Source organism: Rhopalosiphum padi, chromosome 2 (genome assembly GCF_020882245.1).
Source record: "Rhopalosiphum padi isolate XX-2018 chromosome 2, ASM2088224v1, whole genome shotgun sequence".
In the NCBI taxonomy this organism is placed as follows: Eukaryota; Metazoa; Arthropoda; class Insecta; order Hemiptera; family Aphididae; genus Rhopalosiphum; species Rhopalosiphum padi.
The window spans coordinates 6282187-6305755 of record NC_083598.1 but is presented as its reverse complement, the minus strand read 5'-3'; the positions used below and the strand labels follow the sequence as shown (position 1 = coordinate 6305755).

Below are 23569 nucleotides of genomic sequence, written 5' to 3'. Positions count from 1 at the left end.
GAAGCGCCACAGCCGGCGACGACGGCAGTACGAATACGGCGGCCGCCAGTAGCTCAGCTACGCCGAGTCCCGGAATTGTGGGCCGCCTACACGCGTGGATGGGATGACCGCGAAACAGTGTTGAAAAGAGAAACAAGCTACGATCCAGTGGCAGGACTGCAGGAGCTACCCGCAGAACCTGTCCAATGGCCAGCAGCTCAAGGCAGTCGACCAACGCACCTCGAACAACCCGACCACCACCCCGTCCACTAATGGCAACAATGGTACCACGGTCCCGCAACAACAACTCGACTACCTCCCCGTCCGCTGCCATCAACATCACCGAAGTTGAATAAATGCAACTACCGCCAACAAATAAACTGGAAAAGGATGACGGGCCACCGGGTGAAGACATCACAGCTGCAGTTCCGGCGAACAGAACACTCCCCGCCTGCACCTGCAAAAACCACACCCTCGAATGATCCATGCCCGCCGCAGCGGGAAGATCTTGGGCCGTTCCAAAACGAAGACACGGTACTGGAAGCATCAGACACTCCCGAAAAAACAGGAATCCCGAATAGGTTACCTAACCAACAGACTGTTACCCCTCTCCCCTTCGGGGGATTCCTAACTGGAAGTACCAAATACTTCTGCCATAGTAAATTTTTATCCTCCTTTCTGAATGGTATAAACTACCACTATATACACTGTGTTAGCGCTGTGTATTATTCATTCCCCGTCTTCCCGACTTTGTGGTAAGACCCACCCGGGCAGACTACGCGAATAGGAAAGGCGGCCTCCTAGCGCACAATTGATCGGACGGTTTGCGAATCAGTGGCGCATTAGTCGGAGTAATTCTGGCAATTGCATTGGTAGACAAACAGTTCGATGAATTCCCGTCTCCTTCATTTCGCCAGTGCGCCTTATTTTGCCTTTGTAAAATTTATGTAAAATTAAACTAAAGTTGTTTCACTATTCTAAATAAACTTAATATACTAAAAAGTCTTAATCGTTTATTTATTTATCGTTTCGTCAACATGCTGTAACCATCGATTTTTACCTCCGGATATTTATATCGATGGTAAAAATAATTACACTAAGTTTATCGTACTCCACAAGTTTATTTCTATGAGTGTTTAGGAAATAATAAAATATACCAATAAGATACAAGAATGACACCCAGATGATATTGAAAAAGCAGTTTCAAAAGAATGTATACATTATTTTAAATCTTCGAGTAAACAAATGAATTGCATTATACTTATAGTAGTAGAGGATGAATAATTTGTTTATTATACTCGTATACGCAATGATTCCATATCAGCTAAACAATATTATTATTCTATAAATTTAAAAAAAAAATTTATCTGTAATTAAATGTTATTACACAAAACAAAAAGTGAAACTGTAGAATATAAATTTGTTATGCCGTACCTATTTTTATAAGACACACAGCAAATACTGAAGTCTGCAATTTGGATGTGGTAGGTGTCTTCAAAATAAGAATATCTACTTATTACTAATATATTACTTAATTAAATTATTTTTACAGTAGAAAAATGTTTTATTCTTCAACTTTTAAAATGGTTTGTAGTAAAAATTGGATCTAGTAGGTAAGTGTGTTTTTTTCTTGAGGGAGTGAGATTATTAACAAAAGTTAAAAATTACCAGTGCTTTTCAAAATAATCCGGAAAAATTGGGAAAGTTGCTTTATTGTTATTATGTAATGTAAATAATGTAATTGCACATGGAAAATAAGTATTAAGGTGTATTGTTACAAATATATAGTTCTATGATTAATATTTTTCGAATCACGACAAAAACCTTATTTGTGAAATAGATAATGTCAACATTTAAACCTAAATCACTCATACAAATTTATGAACTTTTAAAAATTCCATTAAAAAACTTATTTAGAATTTTGTACTCCACATGTCTCATCTAATATTTAAATTAAAATATTTTTGAATTTTCAACTACAAAATAATTTATTTTTTTTTGATTTTGAACAAGATTTTTAATATTAAACACTTGTTTATATAAAAAAATGTGACCATGTATTTTCGATATGGTTTTTTAGGGTCATAAACATTTATGAGGAACTTTATATAGTTATATTATAATTTCAATGTTTTTTTTTACTGGCTGACAAAAATCTCATAATACCTATATAAATCTAAAAAAAAACTTAAGTCGAAAATGTTAAATGCCCAAAAATATAATGAAAAAAGCTTCTACTTTTATTAACTTTTGGCTTCAGTCTATTCTTACAAAGTATATAGACTATAAAGTTTATTATCTAGTATTCTAGTAATTACGTACCTATTTAGTTAAAATGTTAATTAATTAATTTTCAATACTACTTATTTAGTTATTCACTTACTTATAAACACAAATAGAAAAATATTTTGAACATCTCACATAATACAGTTTTTGTAATTTAATATTTATTGTTATTAAATGTTATTTAAAAATAACAAAAATGTTGCCTGTGTCAAAAAATTTTAAAATAAGAATTATAAAAAATAAAAATAATATTAAATAATAAAACTAATGATATTACCTATTGGAAAACAATAATCAATGTTTAATTTATATAATCCCATAATATCAATAACAGTATTTCAAAATGCACGATGTCATGGTTATTAATTAGTAATTTACAATAAAAACTAGCATTTTATTCATGGCTATTAAAAAGAAAAAGAAACTTGTATTTTTAATTAAATTAATATAAAAATAAACCATTCACATGTAAACAAATTGATAGCTACAGCTTAGCACCTGTGTTAATATAATAATTTAATATCATTAAAATTTAAAGTAATTCTTATTGTTTATCACTCAGACACGGCCACAAAGATTGTTTTAATAATTGGATATATTTATATCTAAAATGTATCTCCTTCCAGAGACCAAAGCCACTCTACCTCCACCTAATCACTCATTAATAGAGCTATCATAGGGCTATTTATGTCTTAAAATATAAAATAATTAAAAATAATGTGTATAATATTATTGATACTCTTTATGATATGTTACGCAGTAAAGTATTTAATATGTTATAAGCAATAAAAATTTTAAATACAAAATTATTGTATAAAAAAAAAAATCCAACAACCAACAATAGTTTAAAATACATTTTACAATATAAAAACTTAAAGGGAGTCCCCAAATTAGTATAATAGCAATAATAATAATAATAATAATAATAAAACTAATTGTTTTGGACGGAACAATGAATCATAAGACACTTGTTATCAAAGTGGTGTTGGAGAAGGAACCCAAAGTGTTTTGCTTTGTTCTAAATCGACAGCAGCTTTAATTTGTGTACACATGTATGCTACATTAACTCCCGCTGGTATGATGGCTAAAATATAACATTTAATATTTAAAGTATAACATTATGAAATATTATAATATGTACTTTTAATAAAATCACACCTGAAATATAATGTCGATATTCAGATTCAAGTTTTAATGCATGTTCATACATTTCTTTTGCAGCTTTAGCAGAAATTTTATCATGAGATGATCTCGAGTCTTTAGCTTCTTTCACTTGCTTAGTCGATTTAAACTTAATTAACAAAACAATTGGATATATATGATGACGATGAAGTCTCTCAACGCTAGTAAGACCAATGTCAATTATACAATGACAATTCTATAAAATAAATATTATAAAGTTCAATAAATATTGGTTTTAATATGTTAAAGAAATTTTAAAAACAATTACTTTGCTACAGGCTTCTTTGAGTCCTGAGACAGAAACACATTCATAAACAGACCCTTTTTTCCGATAATCTATATACAAACTATCAGCAACTCCTTTTTCCATAGATGCTTGAGAGCAATGTTTTGCCTCTGGTATATATCGCATAAATAAATCAGGAAAATCTACTATTAATTTATCAGTTACGCAATCTGCCAGAGGTCCGACAACCATTACAGGACGAATGCTTGGTTCAGCTGAAATTAGTATAACAGATATATAATACACTGTTATTTTTGTTTATAAAAGTACACTTACAATTTAACCTGATAACTCTTTGGTAAGAAGCAATAACAATGGCATCGTCATGTAAAGTACCAGAGTCACTACTATACCATCCCAAGTTTATATTTGAAAAACTAGCCAATTCTTTGGAACTGCTGCGTTGATGCTTTTTACGTCTAAAGAAACTACGTCTTGTTGCACGCCGTGCATCACCTTCTAATTCACCTCCACTACGTCTAATTACAAGTTCTTCTTCAACTCTAATCATACAAAAATTAAATTCAACAATAACATAACAGTGCAAAATATTTTTATATTTAAATGTAATTACTTGTATTTGCTAGGTATAATTCCAACTTGTTGTTTATAACCATTGTGATCAACTAACCACGCTCGCCAATTTCCAGGAACACCATTATACATTGTGTTATCTACATACAGAACATCATCTTTACGAAATTGTAGCTGTGAAGAATTACTACCAGCATCACTTAATTCAATTGTACGATCAAACAATGCTCGTATAAAAAAGCTATCACCAGGTTTATCCTTTATTTCGTTGTATTCTATTATAATAAAAAAACAATTAAATACAATATATTTTAAAATTGTGTTACTACTTACTATCAATTAAATATTGTGCGAGAACAGTGACTTTTTCAGCTGGCTTGGCTAATTCATAGGCTGCTTCTTCAGCAGTTGCTTCTCTTAAATCTGTTCCATTATATTCAAGTATACGGTCACCAGTTCTATGTAAAAAGTATACATTTATACTTAAGATTAATTAAAATAGACAAATTTTAAGTAGCCTTACCGTAAACCTGCATTATAGGCCAATGAATTTAAGTTTACACTGTGTACAAATATCCCAACAGCATTCCCACCAACTAGACTTATACCTAAATTACTACACTTCCTTGTCTCCATGATAAAATACCGTGGCTCATATGCTCTTAAACTTCTGCTATCTGTATTTCGATCACTCTTTCGACGAGTTAATGTAGCCATGCCATGAGTTATAACTGAAGCACCAGTGGATTTTCTATTAACAGTAGGAGAATTGCATGGTGTTGGAGTTTCTGAACGGCTGCTTGTTGAACTCTCAGCGCCTTCTAGTTCTTGGTATTCTAAAAGAACAATTCAATTAAAATCATATCATACCCAATCAATAATAACTAATAAGACATACTATCTGGGCTATATTGTACTAGCATGGTAATTGAATTTCCACATTGACGTAAAACATTTGCAGCTAATTGATACGTCGCACTCCTCATGTTAATTCCACAAACTTCTAGTAGCTGATCTCCAACTTGAAGACCTACTTTAGAAGCCACACTATGTTCACTAACAGTAGAAACAAAAACTCCACCACTATCAACACAAGATATCTGAATTCCAAGAGGTTCAACTGATTTCTCTATACTGATCCATCTTAACTCGCCAGTTAATGGACCACTCCCAACTCCTCTTAGTAGTGGTTTTTTCAAATATCTAAAATAATAATTTTATAAGTAATTAGTATTAATAATATTAAACATTAAATTGTATACTAACTTTGATGCCCAACCATATTCAGGTAAAGACTGTCGCTTGTTGGCTGGCATAGCTATTTGTCCAGGATTAAGAACTTCAACTCTAAAGGTAGGCATTGGGCTATCCCTTTCACTACTTACAGATCTATCAATACTCCCAGTTGATATACCAACTGCACCACCACTACTTTTACTAGCCACGCTTGGGTTGGAAGGTATTCTAAGTAAAACAAGAAATACATTAAATCATATTTATTAATACATATTAATTATTATAAAATATACATAAATATTTAATTAATCAAAATTTGTTCAGTCACTTAACAAAACATGCCATTTTAATAAATGTCTACCTAAACAGTGGAATTAATATTTCAAGAACTTTTTTTATGAATTTAAAAAAAAAATACTTTTAATAAAATATTAATCAATAACATTTTTAACATCTATTTGATATTGTAGTTTAATGTTGGAAAAGCAAATAAGCATACATAGTATATGAGTTTATCATACATAATATTTTACAATTCTTTTTTTTAGGATAATATAATATATTATTTTAATACTTTTATTAATTATACTAAGAAATATTAAAAATATCATACTGCATATGTCATTTCTGTCAAATATACATTAACAAAAGCAATTTTATGTTGTTACCTTTAATATATATAATATAATAATATTATAATGAATTGACTCATTACCAAACTTAAATGTAATAGGTACTAACAACATAAACTGTGATTGTACATAATTTTTTTTTTTTATAGTATTTAAAATTTTAAGCAAGTAATGAGTATGTAAAAATTTCAATTTAAAAATGCTCGCAACATAACAATCTTTTTATATTGTACATATGTAAGACAATGAAAACATAAGATGTCTTCTTAATATTTTCTTAAAAATAAAAATGTACAGCCAAAAAATAAATAAAATAAACATACCTAAATCTAGGAGTTTCTCTCTTTCTAGGAAATGTACCAACTTCATAACCATGATAGGATTCTGGCATATCTTCACCACGATATCCGATATTAGTCATTATGCGATGAGGTGATCTAGTTGTATGTCTATTGTAGTGCATATCAACCGATGGAGAGTGACTATGATGAAACTGTAGAAATATAGATTATTTATATTAATAATAGGTACATTTACATAATATTGACTTCATATATATAATATATATATATTTTTTTACTTGAGATACATGACTGTAAGGAGGTTCAAAACAATATAACATTGATTCCCCACTATGAGATGGAGATGGTTGAGAATATCTACTGTATTGTGGAGTGAAAAAGTGATGAGCATTAGATGATGGTGGTCCATACATATGGGATGTAGGTCTTGGTGCAAGGCTATCTCCAGCATTACTTTCAGTATCACTATTTGTATATTTACCAGTTTTCTTTTTAACATAATAATCCATTACATCTTTACCAACTTTACCAGATCTATTTAAATAAAACATACAGATCATTTAAAATATATCTTATTTTAAAAAATAGAACAAAATGAAATAATTACCTGACAGAGAAATCTATTGATGAAGTATCAGTTTTTGAATTATTTTGTGAAGACCAAGATGGAGGATTATTTAAAAGTACAGACAATGGCAAACGTTCCTTATTTTTACGAGGATGAAGTATTGTACCAGTTCCATGTTCAATTACAGGACCACTTCTAGCTTTTGGCCAAGTACCACCATTCTTGTCTAATTCTTTAGATTTTCTGTGCCGACTGTAAAAATTATAAAAGATATATTTATTATATAATAATAAAACTATTTCCTAATAACAAAAAAAAAAAAATATAAAATATAATTGTGTAATGAACTAATTCAAAACATCTATTTAAGAGTTTTATATAATTAAGAAGTTATTATTGGTTTTGGCTTTACATAAAATAATTTTTAAGGTATTTATCATAGTATTCATTTAATTGTGTTATATATACTTTAGTTTTATACCATAGTTATAATACTATACATTATTATTTATTTTCGCACTCGTGAGTTATAATTTGTACAACTCTTTTTTGATTATCAAATAATAAAACAAATATGAAAAATAATGCATTTCATTCATCATTGGTTAAAAGGTCCATGAAGAAAATCAAAATAATAATTGGTTTATTGTATCTTGTGATATAAGGCTATGAAAATAATATTAATAAATAATTTTAGTTTTCATAGATGTAGTCAATAAAATATGCCTGTTTTGAAATAATGTGTTTATTTTTAATATAAATAAGTTGATATGCAAGTGAAATAAACATTTTTTTTTTAATAGGCATTGGCTCTAACATACTATACTGATTTACTTATTTTGGCATATTATTAATTTTATGGTCTTATAGTCCTATTTCTAAAAACTGAAATAACACAACTACACAACTGAACTAATGCCTATAGTCTTAAAACTGAAACTGGATGCTACAAAATATAAGAAAATCTATGAATGTTGAGAAAAATTGAGAATGAAATAATAAAAGCAGTAAATATTATATTAAAAATAGGAAAGGTATATTAAACCATGAAAAAATAATTACCTAGAATGTTTAGCAGTAGTAGGGGGTGCAGGATGTGGTCTAAAAGCATCAATTACAGAATCTAATTCAGCAATAGCATCTTCTTGATCTCGTTCAGAGATAGAATTATTAACAGGTGAAGGATTTCTATGAGGTTTTTCTGGTACATCAAGCATTACTCTTCTTGATTGAACATATTGAGGTTTTTGATAAGATTCTTGATACCTCGAATAACTAGATTTGTCTGTTTGTGTTGTACTATTAGTATATTTTTTGTATATATCACGATTTGGTCCGGAACCACAATTTCCAGCACAATATGTTGATTTCATAGTTGTAATAGTTAATACATCACCAGGCTCATGCAATAATAACATCGCTTCTCTTGAATGTTTTATATTATCTACTGTAGTGTTGTTAATCTAAAAACAAAACAGAAATAACAATATTCAAATAAATTATTTGTTTTCATTTACATCTACATTCTTCTTACACTTAATACTCTATCTCCAACATCTAAATTTCCATCTTTAGCAGCCAGAGATCCAGGTGTTATTTTATTAATGTATATACCAGTTTCCAATGAAATTCCATGATCATAATTATTTACTTGAAGTTGAGTTGTAAAAAGACTTCTAGATGGAGAAGCAGGTTTTCTTCGTCTAACAACCAGAGTAGCGCTGCTTAATGATCTCATAGTCTCTAAAACTAATCGCTTACTAATTGATGTACAATCAAGGCTATTCACTCTTAATATACAATCATTGACTCTAGAAAAAAAATGCACGTATTTTAATATTATCAAATAATAATAAAAAATTAATATTGTATGTTATCATTTAAATTTATAAAATAATTAAATAAAACTATTCAGACAAAGCCATCACATTATTTTATTTCTCTCCCAGACTCACATATAACATAGCGAATATGCATTCACAAAAACTTATCTTATGTTGTTAGGGAAAAAAATATTAATAAAAGTGAATTGACTTATCATAAAAAATTTAAAGTTAAGATTATTATAGTAACATTTTAAATAGCAAGTGGGTCAGAGAAAACAAATAGTGTACTGACATCCTTTTAACTAATGAGTTATTTTTTTAGATACAAAAAATTATATAGATTGGATATTATATATATATATATAATATAGTATATACAGACTATATAATAATAGTATTTACAAATAGATTTTTAAAATATAATATATTCAACCTTAATTTTCTTGCCGCCACGCTTCCTTTATTGACAGATGATATATAGATCGCATTATCATTGGGATACAAAGGATCATCTCTTCCCCCAAGTAAATCAATTCCTAAATCTTCATTTGTTCCTAAAACACCCTGAAAATATATACATTTAAATTAAAATATAAATTGTTTAATATTTTAAATAATACTAACTAAATCAATATTTAATATTTCAGTATCCCAATCTTGAAGGTCAGTATCTATTGCAGAATCTTGACTGTAACGACCAGTAGCCTGTAATTGTAATAAACGAGCTTCTTTTTCCAATTGAGCTTCCATTTTTTCCCTATAAAGTAAGAAAACATATTAATTGTATATAAAAAAAATATATATTATAAACTATTATTATCATACTTAAAATCATTGAGTTCTTTAGCTGTATCACTTTTTTGTTTCATTATATCATCACAGTCTCTCATAGCACGGGCCAACTTACTCACAGCATCATCGCGCTGTTTTCTTAAACTATCACAGAGAGTTCGTATACTTTCACGTTCTAATACAATTTTATCTCGTTCACTAAAAGCCCAATCACGGCGTCTTTTAGATACTTCTGCTTCTTCTAAAGACTCATCTAATTCATTACGATATTTATCTGCTAATTTTCGTAAACGTTCAATTTCTTGGTTAGCCTGATCAAGATTATCCATACGTTCTTTTTGACAAGAGTTAAATAAATCTAAAGAAGCTACTTGTTCTCGTGAATCATTCCGATTTTCTCTTTCTCTACTAAAACCATAATCTAAATGACTCTTAAATTCTCTCTGAGATTCATTTTTGGCTGTTATCTCTCCAAATCTTTCTTGATAGTCATTGCATTCTTTAAGTGCTTTATCACGGTCGTGTAATGCTGATGATATTTCACGTTTTAATGATTCAATGTGTAATTGTAGAGTTTTTTTTTCATCCCTACAAGATTTTATTTCATTTTCCAATGATTTATTTTTATTGTATGCTTGAGATAAATCTTCAGAAAGTTTTTCAAGTTCATTATGAACACTATCTCGCTCACTCATAATAAGTCTATATTCTTTAACAGCAGCATCATGAGCTTTATTCAAATCTTTAAGCTCCTTACTACTTTTTACACTATAAGCAACAGCAGCTTTCATTTCTTGGACTGCTTCTTCATGTTGTTGTTGAACTTTTTGTATAGCTTCTTGAAGATCATTACGTTCTCGAAGTGTTAAATCCCATTGGCGTATAGCAGCTGTACACTGTTGTTTTAAACCATCTCTTTCTCGGAAAGCTATATCCCGTTCTTTAAATAATTCATTACATTGTTTTTTTAATTGGTTAATTTCATCTTTCATCATGTCCATTTTATCAACAGCTGCTGAATGTGTGGTACGCAAATCTTCATATCCCTTTCTCAAAGCTTCATAATCTTCTAGCCTTGAATCATATGGCATGAAGTGATCATTTAGTGAATCACCACTTGCTGTATCATCTTCAGGAATATCCTAAAAAAAAAAAAAAATATTTTTATAACGTTAAAATAAAATTCTAAAATCCCAAATTTAATAATTTTTTACTTTATACATACTTAAATATATTATTGACAAAATAAACACCAAAAATTCAAATAAATAAATGCTATTGGTATTTTAAATAAATTTTAATTGTGTATAATGTATTAATATGTTTAGGACTTAGACGTGTGGTCAACTATTGAATTAAAGGTAATTGAAATATAATTTTGTCAATTTGATAAATTACTCATGTAAGCAATTTTAATTTATAATAATGTACATATTATGTAGAATGTTAGAAAAATTATATCACCTAAATAAATTATTAGCTAACAAAATTAACTGTAAAGTATATAACTAAAAATCAAGTGAAAATTCAATATAAGAAAAGGATAAAATTTTTTATTTTCTAATTGTTTTTACTTGTTCATTGTTGGTAATATATGGTCATGACTTTTTGTTTTTTGCAAATTCAAACAATCCTGATATTGATAACAATAAATTATACAGCTGTCATGAAGTTATAATTGAAATTAATGTTGTAAAAATGTGTGTCCACAATCAGCTAAATTATTATGAAAACATAAACGATGTCTCATTGCCATGTCTTACATCATAAAGTAAAAATAAACTATGATGCAAATAAAGCTTATAAAAATGAATTCAAAGTTTATAAATAGTCATAATTTTATGTCTTATAAACAGGATATAGATTTAAAAATATCTTTAAATTCAACTGGATATTAAAAGTAATGTTATAACTACCTTTAACATATAGCTAAATATAGTTAGAAACTTTTAATTATATAATTATATTGTGTTTGAATTTATCATAAATTTCATCAAATACTAATCTTTTTTTGTGGGACAAATATACTTCAATAACTATATTTATTTTCTTAAAACACAAAACATAAATGTTTAAAAAATAATTTGCACTTCTTTCATTAAAAATTATATTAAACATTTTTAAATTGAATTACAATTAAAAACCATGGTAGCTCCAATAAGTTTCAAAAAACTATTTTTTTCGATTATAGGTATATTTTTGCATTGCATTTGATGTAACAATAAGATTTGACCATTGTACTTACTTTTCATGTTACAACAAGAAATACAAAATTGTATAGTATCCTCAATAAGACAATACAATTCTGGTCCTCATCTAATACACAACACATTTTGAAGAAACTGTAAATTTGTTATTTCCTTTCCTTTATTGTACCTGATTAACTTATCACTCACCTCCGTTATTTTCCAAGATGTTGGAAAACTAGTTTTAATCAAACTATTCCTAAGTATTCCTTTGATCTATCTAATATTTTTACTTTCTCTTATACCTAAAACCCAGAAACCTAAATACTCAGAAAATCAGAACCACATTCTTACTCTGCACTTTTATTTATTCTGAATTTCAAAACACTAGAATATCATCATTCAAGATTAACTTATACTTTCAGTACAAACTTTTTGTCAAAAATATTAAATGTCCTTAATTCTTAATTATTTTTTCTTTCTATATTTGTAATTCTCAATCTAATAATATGACATTATATTTAACCAAGAAGTAACTAATTATACAAGTAATATTTCTGGAATAGAATGAAAAAACCATAAATAAATTAAAAATCAATTTGTTCTTCCAAACTTTGACTCATTTAAAATTTATTATTATTTCATACTAGGTAATTCAGTTATAAGTATTTATTAAAATATATAAATTTATTATTCTCATTAAAATGTTTTAGAATTTATTGAAATTACAAACTACTAGAGTTTTAGCATAATTCTAATACTTGTAAACATTACAATCAAGATTCAAGACATAACCATAGCAAGATATTTAATGTTATCTTATAAAATTATATTCAAGTCATGGACTAAGATAGTAAAGTATATCTTAGTCCGTGATTCAAGTCAATAAATTAGTGATTAAGAAGATAAATAGCTAGTAATGATGTTAATATATCAAAAATAAATGTGTATTTACTATTTAGCATGAGTTTATTATGAATCTAATAAATATTATAAATATAATATATGCATGTTAAAAATTAAATTAGACAAGATCAAAAATATTGAACTAGATTCATAATTATATACTGAATGAACAATTTGTACTTAAGGCAGTAAATTGTATATAGCCTGATCTAAGACCACTATTATTATTAAATTATTTAAATAATGCCTATAAAAATTACAGATATTTTGAAATTGGTTACAATATTAATCCCTTGTAAAACCAATTCTATTGATCTTTCAAATATTTAATTAATAAACAGTAAGAAATATGTACCTGTTCAGATCTATTCAAGATTTGTTTTTCAGCAGCTAATTTAGCACGTAATGAAGATGATTCTTGGGCAGCCTGTTCAATTTGGTTAATCATCACTTGATTTTGACCACGATAATATTCTAATTCTTTTCTTGTTTGATCATATCTTCTTACTGTTTCTCCATGTTGTCTTAAATTAAATGAAACAAAATATGTGATTTAAAATATTTAAATTGTATTCAATTTAACATAAAAATAAATATATACCTTCTCAACATCATCAATTCATGCATTGCTTTATCACATTGTTGCTTTAATCCATCATAATCACGTTCACGATTACTATTTGCGTCTCGATTACGATCATTACTTCGATCCGAATAACTTCGAGTAAGCATATCTATCATAGAATAGAATGAAAAAAATAAAATATATATGTATATATATACTCAAATACTATTGTTAAAGGATTTTACAAACCAGTATTTTTGGAATTTTCAATAGTGCTGTTTGACGACATTTTAATATATTTGGTCTAGAGCACAGAATCGTTAATTTTTTAGCCTTAAAAATGTCATTTTAATTCTGTCCCGAATTTAAAAATTTATAACGGGATGTACTGAATTTATCCATGACTAATAGATTATGAACACAAGTAAATAACACAATCAATTAATGTAAGAAAACATCCAAAGATTTAAGCAAATATATTAAATTAAAATAGAAAATAAAAATTATAAATTGGAAGAAACAATAATAAATATAATATATTTACTAAAAATCAAGTAACGAAAAAAAAATAATAATTGTAAACTGTTTAGGACGTTTAGGTAGTAAATAGTAATTTGTATTATTATTTTATGAAAATATACAGATACAGAACAATATTGTAGATAAAAATATAAAATAAATGAAAAACATATGTTAGATTTAGGTTACAGAAGGTATAAATATTTACACTTTACACGTAACCGTGGTCCAACAGTTTTCATTCAACAATGAAATCTTTTGTGTTATAGAAGGGATTATTGTGCCGTTTCGAGTCTTAAAACACTATTGAGTAGTCATTAGACGAGTTGTAGAGAGAGGGAGACGTTTAGTTCTTAGACAGTGTTGTGGTCATTATAAGTGTTTAAGTCTTGACCATCTATTTTCTATGGTCTTGACATTGTTGTGTACTTGGTTCTATAGAATTAATTACAATAATAATACAATATTATCGTGTTCAGTATTTTGTGGTACTACGTTATCACTGTGATAATGACTATCACCGTCCTGTGATAATATAAGACCGTGGTGCATAATATAATAATATGTATTTCTATAAAAGCATGTGGGCCGGTATTACTTGTTACTTATAGTGATAAACATTTTGGCTCTATTAGTCTATTATGAACACGAGTAACGTGAACGTCATGAACTACTTAGGAACACAGAATAGAATAAGACTCATTAGTTATTAAGATTTGAATTTGAAATTTTGAACAGATAATAGTGAATTTCAATACACTTTATTTCAAAACAATGGTTATTAGCATAGGATTCGAAGGTAGTGCAAATAAATTAGGAATTGGAATCGTTAGAGATGGTGAGGTGCTGGCGAATTGTAGAAGAACATACATAACTCCACCTGGTGAAGGTTTATATTTTTCTTTCTTTTTAATTGTTACCTAATACATATTTGTACCTATATTTAAAATAAAACCTTTATTGTACTGCTTTTAGGATTTTTACCCCGAGAAACAGCACAACACCACCAAAATAATATTGTATCATTATTAGAAGAAACAATCAAAACATCTGGCATACAACTGGAACAGATCGATATTGTATGTTTCACAAAAGGTCCTGGAATTGGTAATCCTTTGGTTAGTGTTGCTGCTGTGGCACGTACTGTTGCTCAACTTTGGAACAAACCTTTAATACCTGTTAACCATTGTATTGCACGTATCCTTTTAAGGCTTGCTACGTTTTTATTTAATACTAATTATTAGATTTCAACCTTAATGATCTTGACTAGATATAGAAATGGGACGCTTAATAACTGGTAGTGACAACCCTACTGTTTTATATGTTAGTGGAGGGAATACTCAAGTCATAGCTTATTCTGGGAATTGTTATAGAATATTTGGTGAAACAATTGATATTGCTGTTGGAAATTGCTTAGATCGATTTGCAAGAGTTTTAAAATTATCCAATGATCCTAGTCCTGGTTACAATATTGAACAAATGGCTAAAAAGTAATAGAACATGTTAAATTAAAAATTATAAATTTGTATTAAATTATGTATTGATGTTTTTTAGGGGTAAAAAATATCTTAAATTACCTTATGTGGTAAAAGGTATGGATGTATCGTTCTCTGGTATATTATCTTATATAGAAGAAAAAGCACAAACATTGTTGTCATCTGGTGAATATACTCCTGAAGATTTATGTTTTTCACTTCAAGAAACTCTTTTTGCAATGTTAATAGAAACAACAGGTAAACTCAAATAAAATTATCTTTATTAATATGTTCAAAATTTAGAATAACAATAATTTTAACCCTTATGGTTTTAAATTTTAACAAAGAAGATGCTATGCTTGCATGTGTTGTCTCCGTATACAAATACATACATAGAAAATTGTATATTCTAATTAATCTATTTAACTTGTGTTTAATATTAATGTGAATTGACCTATTATCTAATATAAAAATAAAAATATTTTCTAATGAATCTCATACATTTTTATATTTTAAATACAGTTTTAAAATGCTCATAATTTACATTTAAATTAAAACAAAAATTTAACAAAATTCAATAGATAATATACTTAGAATTAAATTTAATAGTCGGTATATTATATGTAATATTAATCATAAAAGAATTTAACAATTTATTCCGAATGTTTAATTTGCTGTTAAGAGTTTGAAAGACAGTGACAATACATGCAAGTGTAATGTTTTCTTAACAATTTTAATACTATACAAAAGCACAAAAAAATAATTTTATTTATTTAAAATTTTAAATAATACAATTAAAATTTGTTATTGATATGTTATGGTAACTTTGGTTCTATAATCAAACATTTTTCTCAAATTAATATAATACAGATCTGATATCATACAAATTGTATGATTATGAAGTCACCAATTAGTAAGAATTAATTGTTAATCAATGTAAAATATCCAAATGTACCAATTAATCTGTAATATACATATTACTTAACTCCAAAAATTAAAAATATTTCTCAACATTCGATAGAAAACGTTTATGAAAATGTGTGATATATAAATATAATTAGGATTATCACTATTGTACAAGCAAGTTGTTCATTACTTTAAGGCAGCAATAATTTGAAGGAAATTAATGCTGAAAAATTAAATAAATAATAAATATTGAAAATATATCATTTTAATAAAATTGGACTTAACACTGTACATCTTATATCATTAAAATAATTTAATTTAAAACTATCACAATACTATAATGTTAACACTGATTTAGATTTAAAGGCACTCAAATAAAATAGTGAGTGAAATTATTTTTACAAGTTTGACCAAATTTAATACTATACATAATGGCCCAGAGTTAATTTTACTTGGCAATGTTACACTGAGTCCAAGAAACTTTCAAACAATAACATACCTACTATTTACTTTTGGATTTTTCTTATTTCACTTTTTATGTTTTCTCATACATACACAGCTTCTGATCAGAGTTATTAACACGTTCACGGCCGCATGTGACATGGGTGCACGTTCAGACAGACTGGTGTCACATATGTGTGACACGATCAATATTATGTTTAAACGAGATTTATTTTAACAAATATTATTTTGTTGTGGTTTATTAATTATTTATACATTTGATTTGTATAGCTGATTTAAATTTTGACTGATAGAGTTATTATTCTTATTTTTGTATTGTTATGATATTTTTAATTTTTTGCTTTGAATTGTCTAAAGACCTATCAAATTTACCCCTCGGCCGTGTATGTGTTAATAATAATTGACTATTTATTACTCTTTAAAAAATATCATCAACCTACAGATACTTAATTAGTGTAATTTATTAATTGTACATATTTTTCAATTTATGATAATTCAATATAACTTTGACTAATAGTTTGACTACTGACGTCGACAATTCATATTTATTCTATGCAGCAGGTGTCGACAACCTGTATTACTTTCTGATCTCACCTAATAATACCAGCATACAACAAGCTATTTGTGCTTGCGCCACTGCACAGATAAACGGTTGAAATTGTTTAATTCGCGGTGGTTTGAGATTCCGGGTATTTTTATTATACTTATTACTATTATTACAAAAAATGTTCCGCATAGGGGAATCGCTCAGGTCAAACCATGCCGCAGTCAAAGTGTTAACACTTAAGTTTCCACTTACAGCCAAAAATTATCTAGCAGAATACTATTCTTAAATAAATAATCAAATTTTTAATTCTTTCATTATATTTGAAAAACAAAAAAATTAATTAATTAATTAATAGCATTAGGTGTACATTAAATGTCATAAATTATATTTATACTTTTTTTTTTAGAAAGAGCAATGTCTCACTGTCAGTCAAAAGAAGTATTAATAGTTGGAGGTGTTGGTTGTAATGAAAGATTACAAGAAATGATGAAAATTATGTGTGATGAAAGGAGTGCAATATTATATGCTACTGATGAAAGGTTAGAAAATAAATAATAATTAATTATTATACAGTATACAATTCATTTTTAAAATTATAAGCACTCATAAGATTGTCTTTGATAATATAGGTTATAGGTTTTCAAACCTATTATAGTTATAATTTTCATGGTACGACCCATTTTGAAAATATTTTGAATTTCGGTAACCCAAAATAATATCAATGACTTTTTTTTATAGGATGTTTAAAAACATATTTAAAAATATAACGTGACCTTCAGTTTAATAACCTCTAATATAGGTACACAGTTTTGATACATAAAGTTACACAACTAGTATAATTACAATCAAATGAATTATTGAGATCATATACATAATGCATGAAATATTAATTGTATTACTTTAGTTTAATAAAAGAATTTGCATGCATTATTTCCATCTTATGAATGGATAACATAACAAATTTTGAATTCATTAATTGTAATGTAGTGTTGTTATCCTTAATATTAGAATCAATTATTGACCTATTATGTTAGTTTTTATATTTTATTTTTAAAACAAGTAATAAATATATAAAATATTTGAAAAATCTATAATTCTTAAAAATTTAAATTTTGCATAAAAAATCTAAAACTATAAGCTTTCAGACAATTTAATTTTTGACCATTAAATTATCGAGGATTAACATAAATGATCTTGAATTAAAATTGAACATTTTTTTTTTTAAATATCTAATATGATTTCATAATTCTATAATATTATAATTTGGGATTATAGTTTATTAAGTATAACTTCCCAAATAATTAATATTAAAAATTTAAAGTAACTGTATTTATCAATTCAATAATATTAGTATTGTGGATTTTTCTGTCTTTATTATTATTTTTCTAAAACTTGTGACACTTTTTAAAATATAACTCTTTAAAGTAGAGATCTTTATTATATTATGTACATCAATGTTCTCAACTAAAACAATGTTAATAAATAATGACTATATAGTTAATTAAAATACATGAGTTTTAACATTTCTGAAAAGGAATTATTACAATTACAATTATCACTGTTATCATTTTTCAAGTTTTTACTTCTTTGAATGGCAACATACTTTACATTTTTATTTAATTTTTCAGAGTATTGCAATACATAAAAATTGAATTTTGATCAAATAATCAATTAGTTTAATTAAGATTAAGAATTTTTAGAAAAATGTATGTTGTAGCTTACTGTCATAAAAGCTAAAATATAGTTTTGTTAACATAAAGTTTGAATTTGATACTAATGAATTCAATTTTGAAACTTTTTATAGTTGTTTTAAATTTTATTTATATTTATTTTATTACCTTTTCAATATAAAATGTTTTACATTATGTTTACTTAATTAATATCTTTAATTTAAAATGTTTTTTTATTTTTTAAATCATGATTGTTTAATATGCTTATAGTGCATTTTTTGAAGGTTTATTAATGCATTTAATTCTCAGCTCTAATTGTTACTTATAACTCAATTATAAGTATTTAAAGTTAAGATGAGTTAATGGACCAACATTTTGTGGGGTATCGCTAGTTACTCTGCTCTGATTTTATAAAATACTTTATAACTAATTATTTACTTGCCAAAATTTGATTTTATGCATCAAAGTATGAAATTAAAAATGTATGTTGTCATTCAAAAAAAATAAATAAATAAATAAACAAAAAAATTATAAAAATAAAACTAAAAAAATTGTAAAAAAAAATATTTTCAATAAAGTTAAAATAATGAGTATCGATACTGAAATGGATCACTTTGTTATAAAAAACTATTATTAAACCATTAACTTTTTTGCTTCATTTAGAATCTAAAAATAAACATTGATATATTGTTTTTAAATGTTTGTTTATCATAGATTTTGTATAGACAATGGAGTAATGATAGCTCATACTGGAACTTTAATGCATAATAGTGGATATAAGACTATATGGGAAGATACATTTTGTACTCAAAGGTATCATTTAATTATTAAAATATTAAATAATAAAATAAATTATTAATTTCTAAAATAGTCTTAATTTAATCATAAATAATTTTTCTTAGGTTTAGGACAGATGAAGTTGAAGTTACATGGAGGTCATGAAAATGTGTTAAAGCTTTTTTTATATACACTACATTAGATTTTATGTTACACCAATAACCAAAGTATTCTTGCTAAAACGCAAACTAATAAAGCAAATACAGGCCAAATTGAGTACATATCATTGATTCTTTGAAGATTATTTTTAATAATTCTTGGTTTATCCACCATTTCAGCTATTAGACAATGTTTTTTTGCAGACTTCACGATTACTTTAATGCACTTGCCCATTAATTCGGGTTCTTTTCTCACTAAAACCTAAAAAAAACTTACAATTTAAAGTTTATTCTTAATTTTTTATTAATATAAATAGTTATAGTTAAAAGAACATACTAAATAATTATCTATAAATTGATATTGATTATTTATATATTATAGTTTAAAAAAATATGATAGATTCTGCTAAAAATTCTTCATTTATTTATAAAATTAATTATTCAATATAATATAGAGATTAGGGAGTTAAAAATATTCTACATTTAGGATTTTAAATTATTAATTTTTATAACTAACCTGTTCATAATATTTATTATGTCCAATTAACTCAATACCATTTTTGGCTTCTTCGGTTATTAAAATCTCCTGTACTTCCCCGATTCTATGGTCATAAGTGGTATAAGAATGAAATAATTCTGTAAGACGTTTAGTTCGAAGTTTAACCTTTAAAAAAAATTTGATTTCAATTCCATAAAAACAACAAGTTATCCTTATTGATTACCATATCTGTGGGAATTTTAGGCATTCTTGCAGCTGGTGTACCTTTACGTGGGTAAAATTGATTAATAAATAAACTAGGAAATTTATATTTTTCACAAACACTCATTGTTTCAGAAAAGTCTTCTTCTGTTTCAGTTGGGAAACCACAAATAATATCTGTTGCAATAGAAACTCCGGGTACTCTGGTAAAAGAAATTAAAAGTATTAATAATATAATTTAATTGGTTTAAACAATTTTAATTTACCTTTGTCTCAAAAAAGTAACAACACTTTCAAATTCTTCTATAGAGTATTCACGTTTCATGTCTGCTAATACTTGATTACTTCCCGATTGTACAGGCACATGCAAAAATGCATACACTCTAGGGTGAGATAAAATCTTGGCTATTTCCTATTTAAAAAAATAAATAAATAGACATTTCCTAGCATAAAGTGTGATTTTACTAAACCTCTAGATGATTGAGTATGTATGGTGGATTAGTCATACCAATGCGCATCATACAACCTTCAGGTATGATAGCAACTAAACGCCAAAGAAGTTCTGGTAAATTTGTTTGTATATCTAATCCGTATGCACCAGTATCTTCACTTGTTAGCCATAATTCAACAGCACCTTCATTAAACGATTCTATGGCTCTTTGTACAATTTCATCTAGAATATATTATATTGTAATAGGAATTTATAACTATCAATGAATGTCACTACATTACTAAGTTACCTGGAGGATAACTACCAAGGTTGCCTCTTGCATGTTTCGTTTTACAATAGGTACACTGATTCAAACAGCCAGTGCTGATAGCAATGATTTCAATTAATTTATTTTTGCGCATCTTAGGTAATTGTAATCTGGCACCGCCATCTTTTTTTCCATTTATCTTCTTTTGACCCAACAAACGAATAGTATGTCCTATTGAAAGTAAGTAAAAATATTGTTTCATGCAAAAGAAATTTTATTTAACAAACCTTTTAATGTTTCTTCTACAACTTCTACTACCCTGTCTATTTGCTGAACGCCAATAACACTTAGATTCTGAATAAAAGAAGATTTTTTATCACCCTGAGGTACACAACCAGCCACTACTACAAATTTTCCAGATTTTTTCCCAGCACAAATTTCATTTCTAAAATGATCTTCAGCTGGATTTTTTACTGTACAGCTATTTAGTATCCAGAGATCAGCAATAGCTTTATCCTCTAAAAACAAATATTGTTTATACCAACAAATAATTATTAAGAATTTTTACTCTTACCAGTTATTTTGTATCCATAATTTGATAGAAGCCCTGCCATGTATTCCCCATCTGAGCTGTTGTGTGAACATCCCCAAGTCTTAATAAATATTGTTTGAGTACCAGGGATTTGGGATGGTGGCTGATGATTTTCCCTTAGTGGTCTGTCCTTAACTTTGGGACGCAAAGATACAATGTTCCTAGGTTTGACTCTACCAATTTCAGCAACATCGGCAATGGAAGATATCAAGTCTTCGATGTCACCAACATCTTCCATTATTGTTTACTTTCAAAGAGCCCCAATTTAGTGATTCAGTTTATAACTTCGTATGGATATTAATATACGCCTAATGCCTATACCTAAAGTAAACAAATCATTTTTGAACACGTTAAACAATTTGTACACGGATTTAGGTAGCATACTAATCAACTACAACAGAGTATAGGTACCTAATTTTTTTTTATGATAAATCATCACTCATAAAAATTGATAACGGTTAGTAAAAATTAGAATCATTACGGTGTAGAGCTCCAAAACGTATTCAAATCTAAAAATTTGTTTGCGTATAGATGAGTGGAATATTAGAATGTGGATAAATCTACATATATTGATATATCACAAATACATCTGATTTAAATTAATTATTATTTCTTCTTGTTAAACATTAATTCATTAGATGTCATTCGTTTTGCCTCTTGCACTCGCAAACTAAACTTAACGACGGGCATACTACACAGTATCATTATGATTTCTTATAACGACGAAACGGTAATTTTCATTTCTCGACCGTTCACGAGATGCAACACAATATTATGCAAATGCAATATGCATATTAAATCGAACGCGTAATCAACAATAATATAGCACCACAAAGTAAATAATAACAAATTAAATCACATTCAAGTCGTAATGGTAACTACTATTGTATAATATACATACAAACGTACGATTTAAATATATATACATATACCTTTTGTTTTAATAAATCGTTCAACTGCCTATCGAGATTTGAGATATCTTTTCTATTTCTACATCGTGCTGTCTATTAATAATCAATAATAATAATAATAGATTACGTATATATATATATATATATATATATACGTAATTATGTAATATCACAAAAGTTTATAACTACATTAATAATAATAATAAATGTAACTTATAATTGTACCCGTGATATAGATAACGCGATGCCGCTTCGTATCTCTACTCTTTGAGCACAACAATAATATTGATATTTGATGCCAAATAGTACAGCATTTCGGTAGTTTTTCGATTCGTAGATAGATGACGCCACCGATTACTGCGTGCGGATGTTTTTTCAAAAAATTATTGAACCCAGAACTCCGTTATTGCGAAAAAAAAATTTGAATTATTATGACATTATAATAATTATTACTATAATTGGCTTATTACATTTTAGCGAACCATTAAATCGATCAATTTTATATACAAATCTGTAACGGTATATATTTTAATTTACCCAAGTACATGAAGTACACTTTACCTATTTTAAAAATGTATCTCAAGTATAATTTAAAAAATACTGTTTGTTGATAACATGTAGGTAGGAATTTAGTCAAATTGTTAGAAAACCTTCCGTCTTCTAAAACAAAATTTATATTGTAATATTCATATAGGCGCAAATAGAGGGGTCTTGGGGGGTGGGAGAAAAGGGCTTTTTAATTAGTTGAGTGGACCACGAGCCCACAACTATAAACTCAGTTTGTCTTCCCACACCGATCTCTATCTAATATGTATGCTTATAGAGGTATTATTATAATTAATTTTCAATAAAAACATTTCCCTTCTCATTTTTA

General features: G+C 27.2%; 3 protein-coding genes across 5 annotated transcripts; 1 reads left to right on the top strand and 2 right to left on the bottom strand.

Moving 5' to 3' along the window:
• Nucleotides 1-2987: 2987 nt before the first annotated feature.
• On the bottom strand, nucleotides 2988-13880 carry LOC132920269 (disks large homolog 5). The gene is made up of 20 exons (XM_060982518.1): nucleotides 13530-13880; nucleotides 13317-13449; nucleotides 13071-13239; nucleotides 9657-10765; nucleotides 9456-9588; nucleotides 9265-9395; nucleotides 8540-8816; nucleotides 8068-8468; nucleotides 7045-7257; nucleotides 6716-6971; nucleotides 6459-6628; nucleotides 5534-5731; nucleotides 5166-5470; nucleotides 4791-5103; nucleotides 4601-4725; nucleotides 4308-4542; nucleotides 4010-4236; nucleotides 3716-3948; nucleotides 3424-3643; nucleotides 2988-3349 (listed from the first exon to the last, which is right to left on the bottom strand). The coding sequence occupies exons 1-20, from the start codon at nucleotides 13567-13569 to the stop codon at nucleotides 3240-3242; spliced, it is 4998 nt and encodes a 1665-aa protein (XP_060838501.1). The 5' UTR covers nucleotides 13570-13880; the 3' UTR covers nucleotides 2988-3239.
• A 468-nt stretch (nucleotides 13881-14348) lies between these two features.
• On the top strand, nucleotides 14349-19908 carry LOC132920271 (tRNA N6-adenosine threonylcarbamoyltransferase). The gene is made up of 7 exons (XM_060982522.1): nucleotides 14349-14688; nucleotides 14775-14996; nucleotides 15070-15289; nucleotides 15354-15532; nucleotides 17596-17728; nucleotides 19574-19672; nucleotides 19762-19908. Exons 1-7 carry the CDS (start codon nucleotides 14574-14576, stop codon nucleotides 19799-19801), a joined length of 1008 nt encoding a protein of 335 aa, XP_060838505.1. The 5' UTR covers nucleotides 14349-14573; the 3' UTR covers nucleotides 19802-19908.
• LOC132920270 (threonylcarbamoyladenosine tRNA methylthiotransferase) lies at nucleotides 19712-23212 on the bottom strand. Of its 3 annotated transcripts, none has more exons than XM_060982521.1 (9): nucleotides 22921-23212; nucleotides 21767-22105; nucleotides 21480-21710; nucleotides 21235-21423; nucleotides 20965-21167; nucleotides 20761-20906; nucleotides 20517-20697; nucleotides 20312-20458; nucleotides 19712-20056 (listed from the first exon to the last, which is right to left on the bottom strand). In XM_060982521.1, the coding sequence occupies exons 2-9, from the start codon at nucleotides 22020-22022 to the stop codon at nucleotides 19847-19849; spliced, it is 1563 nt and encodes a 520-aa protein (XP_060838504.1). In that variant the 5' UTR covers nucleotides 22023-22105; nucleotides 22921-23212; the 3' UTR covers nucleotides 19712-19846. The 3 variants fall into 3 exon arrangements, with proteins under 3 accessions (XP_060838504.1, XP_060838502.1, XP_060838503.1); XM_060982519.1 differs by lacking the exon at nucleotides 22921-23212 and adding an exon at nucleotides 22717-22905; XM_060982520.1 differs by lacking the exon at nucleotides 22921-23212 and adding an exon at nucleotides 22196-22692.
• Nucleotides 23213-23569: the final 357 nt, after the last annotated feature.

Excerpts from the sequence above, each read along its gene's own strand:
- LOC132920269 (XM_060982518.1), bottom strand. The coding sequence starts at position 13,569 with ATGTCGTCAAACAGCACTATTGAAAATTCCAAAAATACTG. Across the intron at positions 4,237-4,307 it reads ATTATACCTAGCAAATACAA|AGTTGAAGAAGAACTTGTAA; the intron begins GTAATTACATTT and ends TTGTATGATTAG. Across the intron at positions 3,949-4,009 it reads AAGAGTTATCAGGTTAAATT|CTGAACCAAGCATTCGTCCT; the intron begins GTAAGTGTACTT and ends TACTAATTTCAG.
- LOC132920271 (XM_060982522.1), top strand. The coding sequence starts at position 14,574 with ATGGTTATTAGCATAGGATTCGAAGGTAGTGCAAATAAATTAGGAATT. Across the intron at positions 14,689-14,774 it reads CATAACTCCACCTGGTGAAG|GATTTTTACCCCGAGAAACA; the intron begins GTTTATATTTTT and ends TACTGCTTTTAG. Across the intron at positions 15,533-17,595 it reads AATGTTAATAGAAACAACAG|AAAGAGCAATGTCTCACTGT; the intron begins GTAAACTCAAAT and ends TTTTTTTTTTAG.
- LOC132920270 (XM_060982521.1), bottom strand. The coding sequence starts at position 22,022 with ATGGAAGATGTTGGTGACATCGAAGACTTGATATCTTCCATTGCCGAT. Across the intron at positions 21,424-21,479 it reads TGTAGAAGAAACATTAAAAG|GACATACTATTCGTTTGTTG; the intron begins GTTTGTTAAATA and ends TACTTTCAATAG. Across the intron at positions 21,168-21,234 it reads CCTTGGTAGTTATCCTCCAG|ATGAAATTGTACAAAGAGCC; the intron begins GTAACTTAGTAA and ends AATATATTCTAG.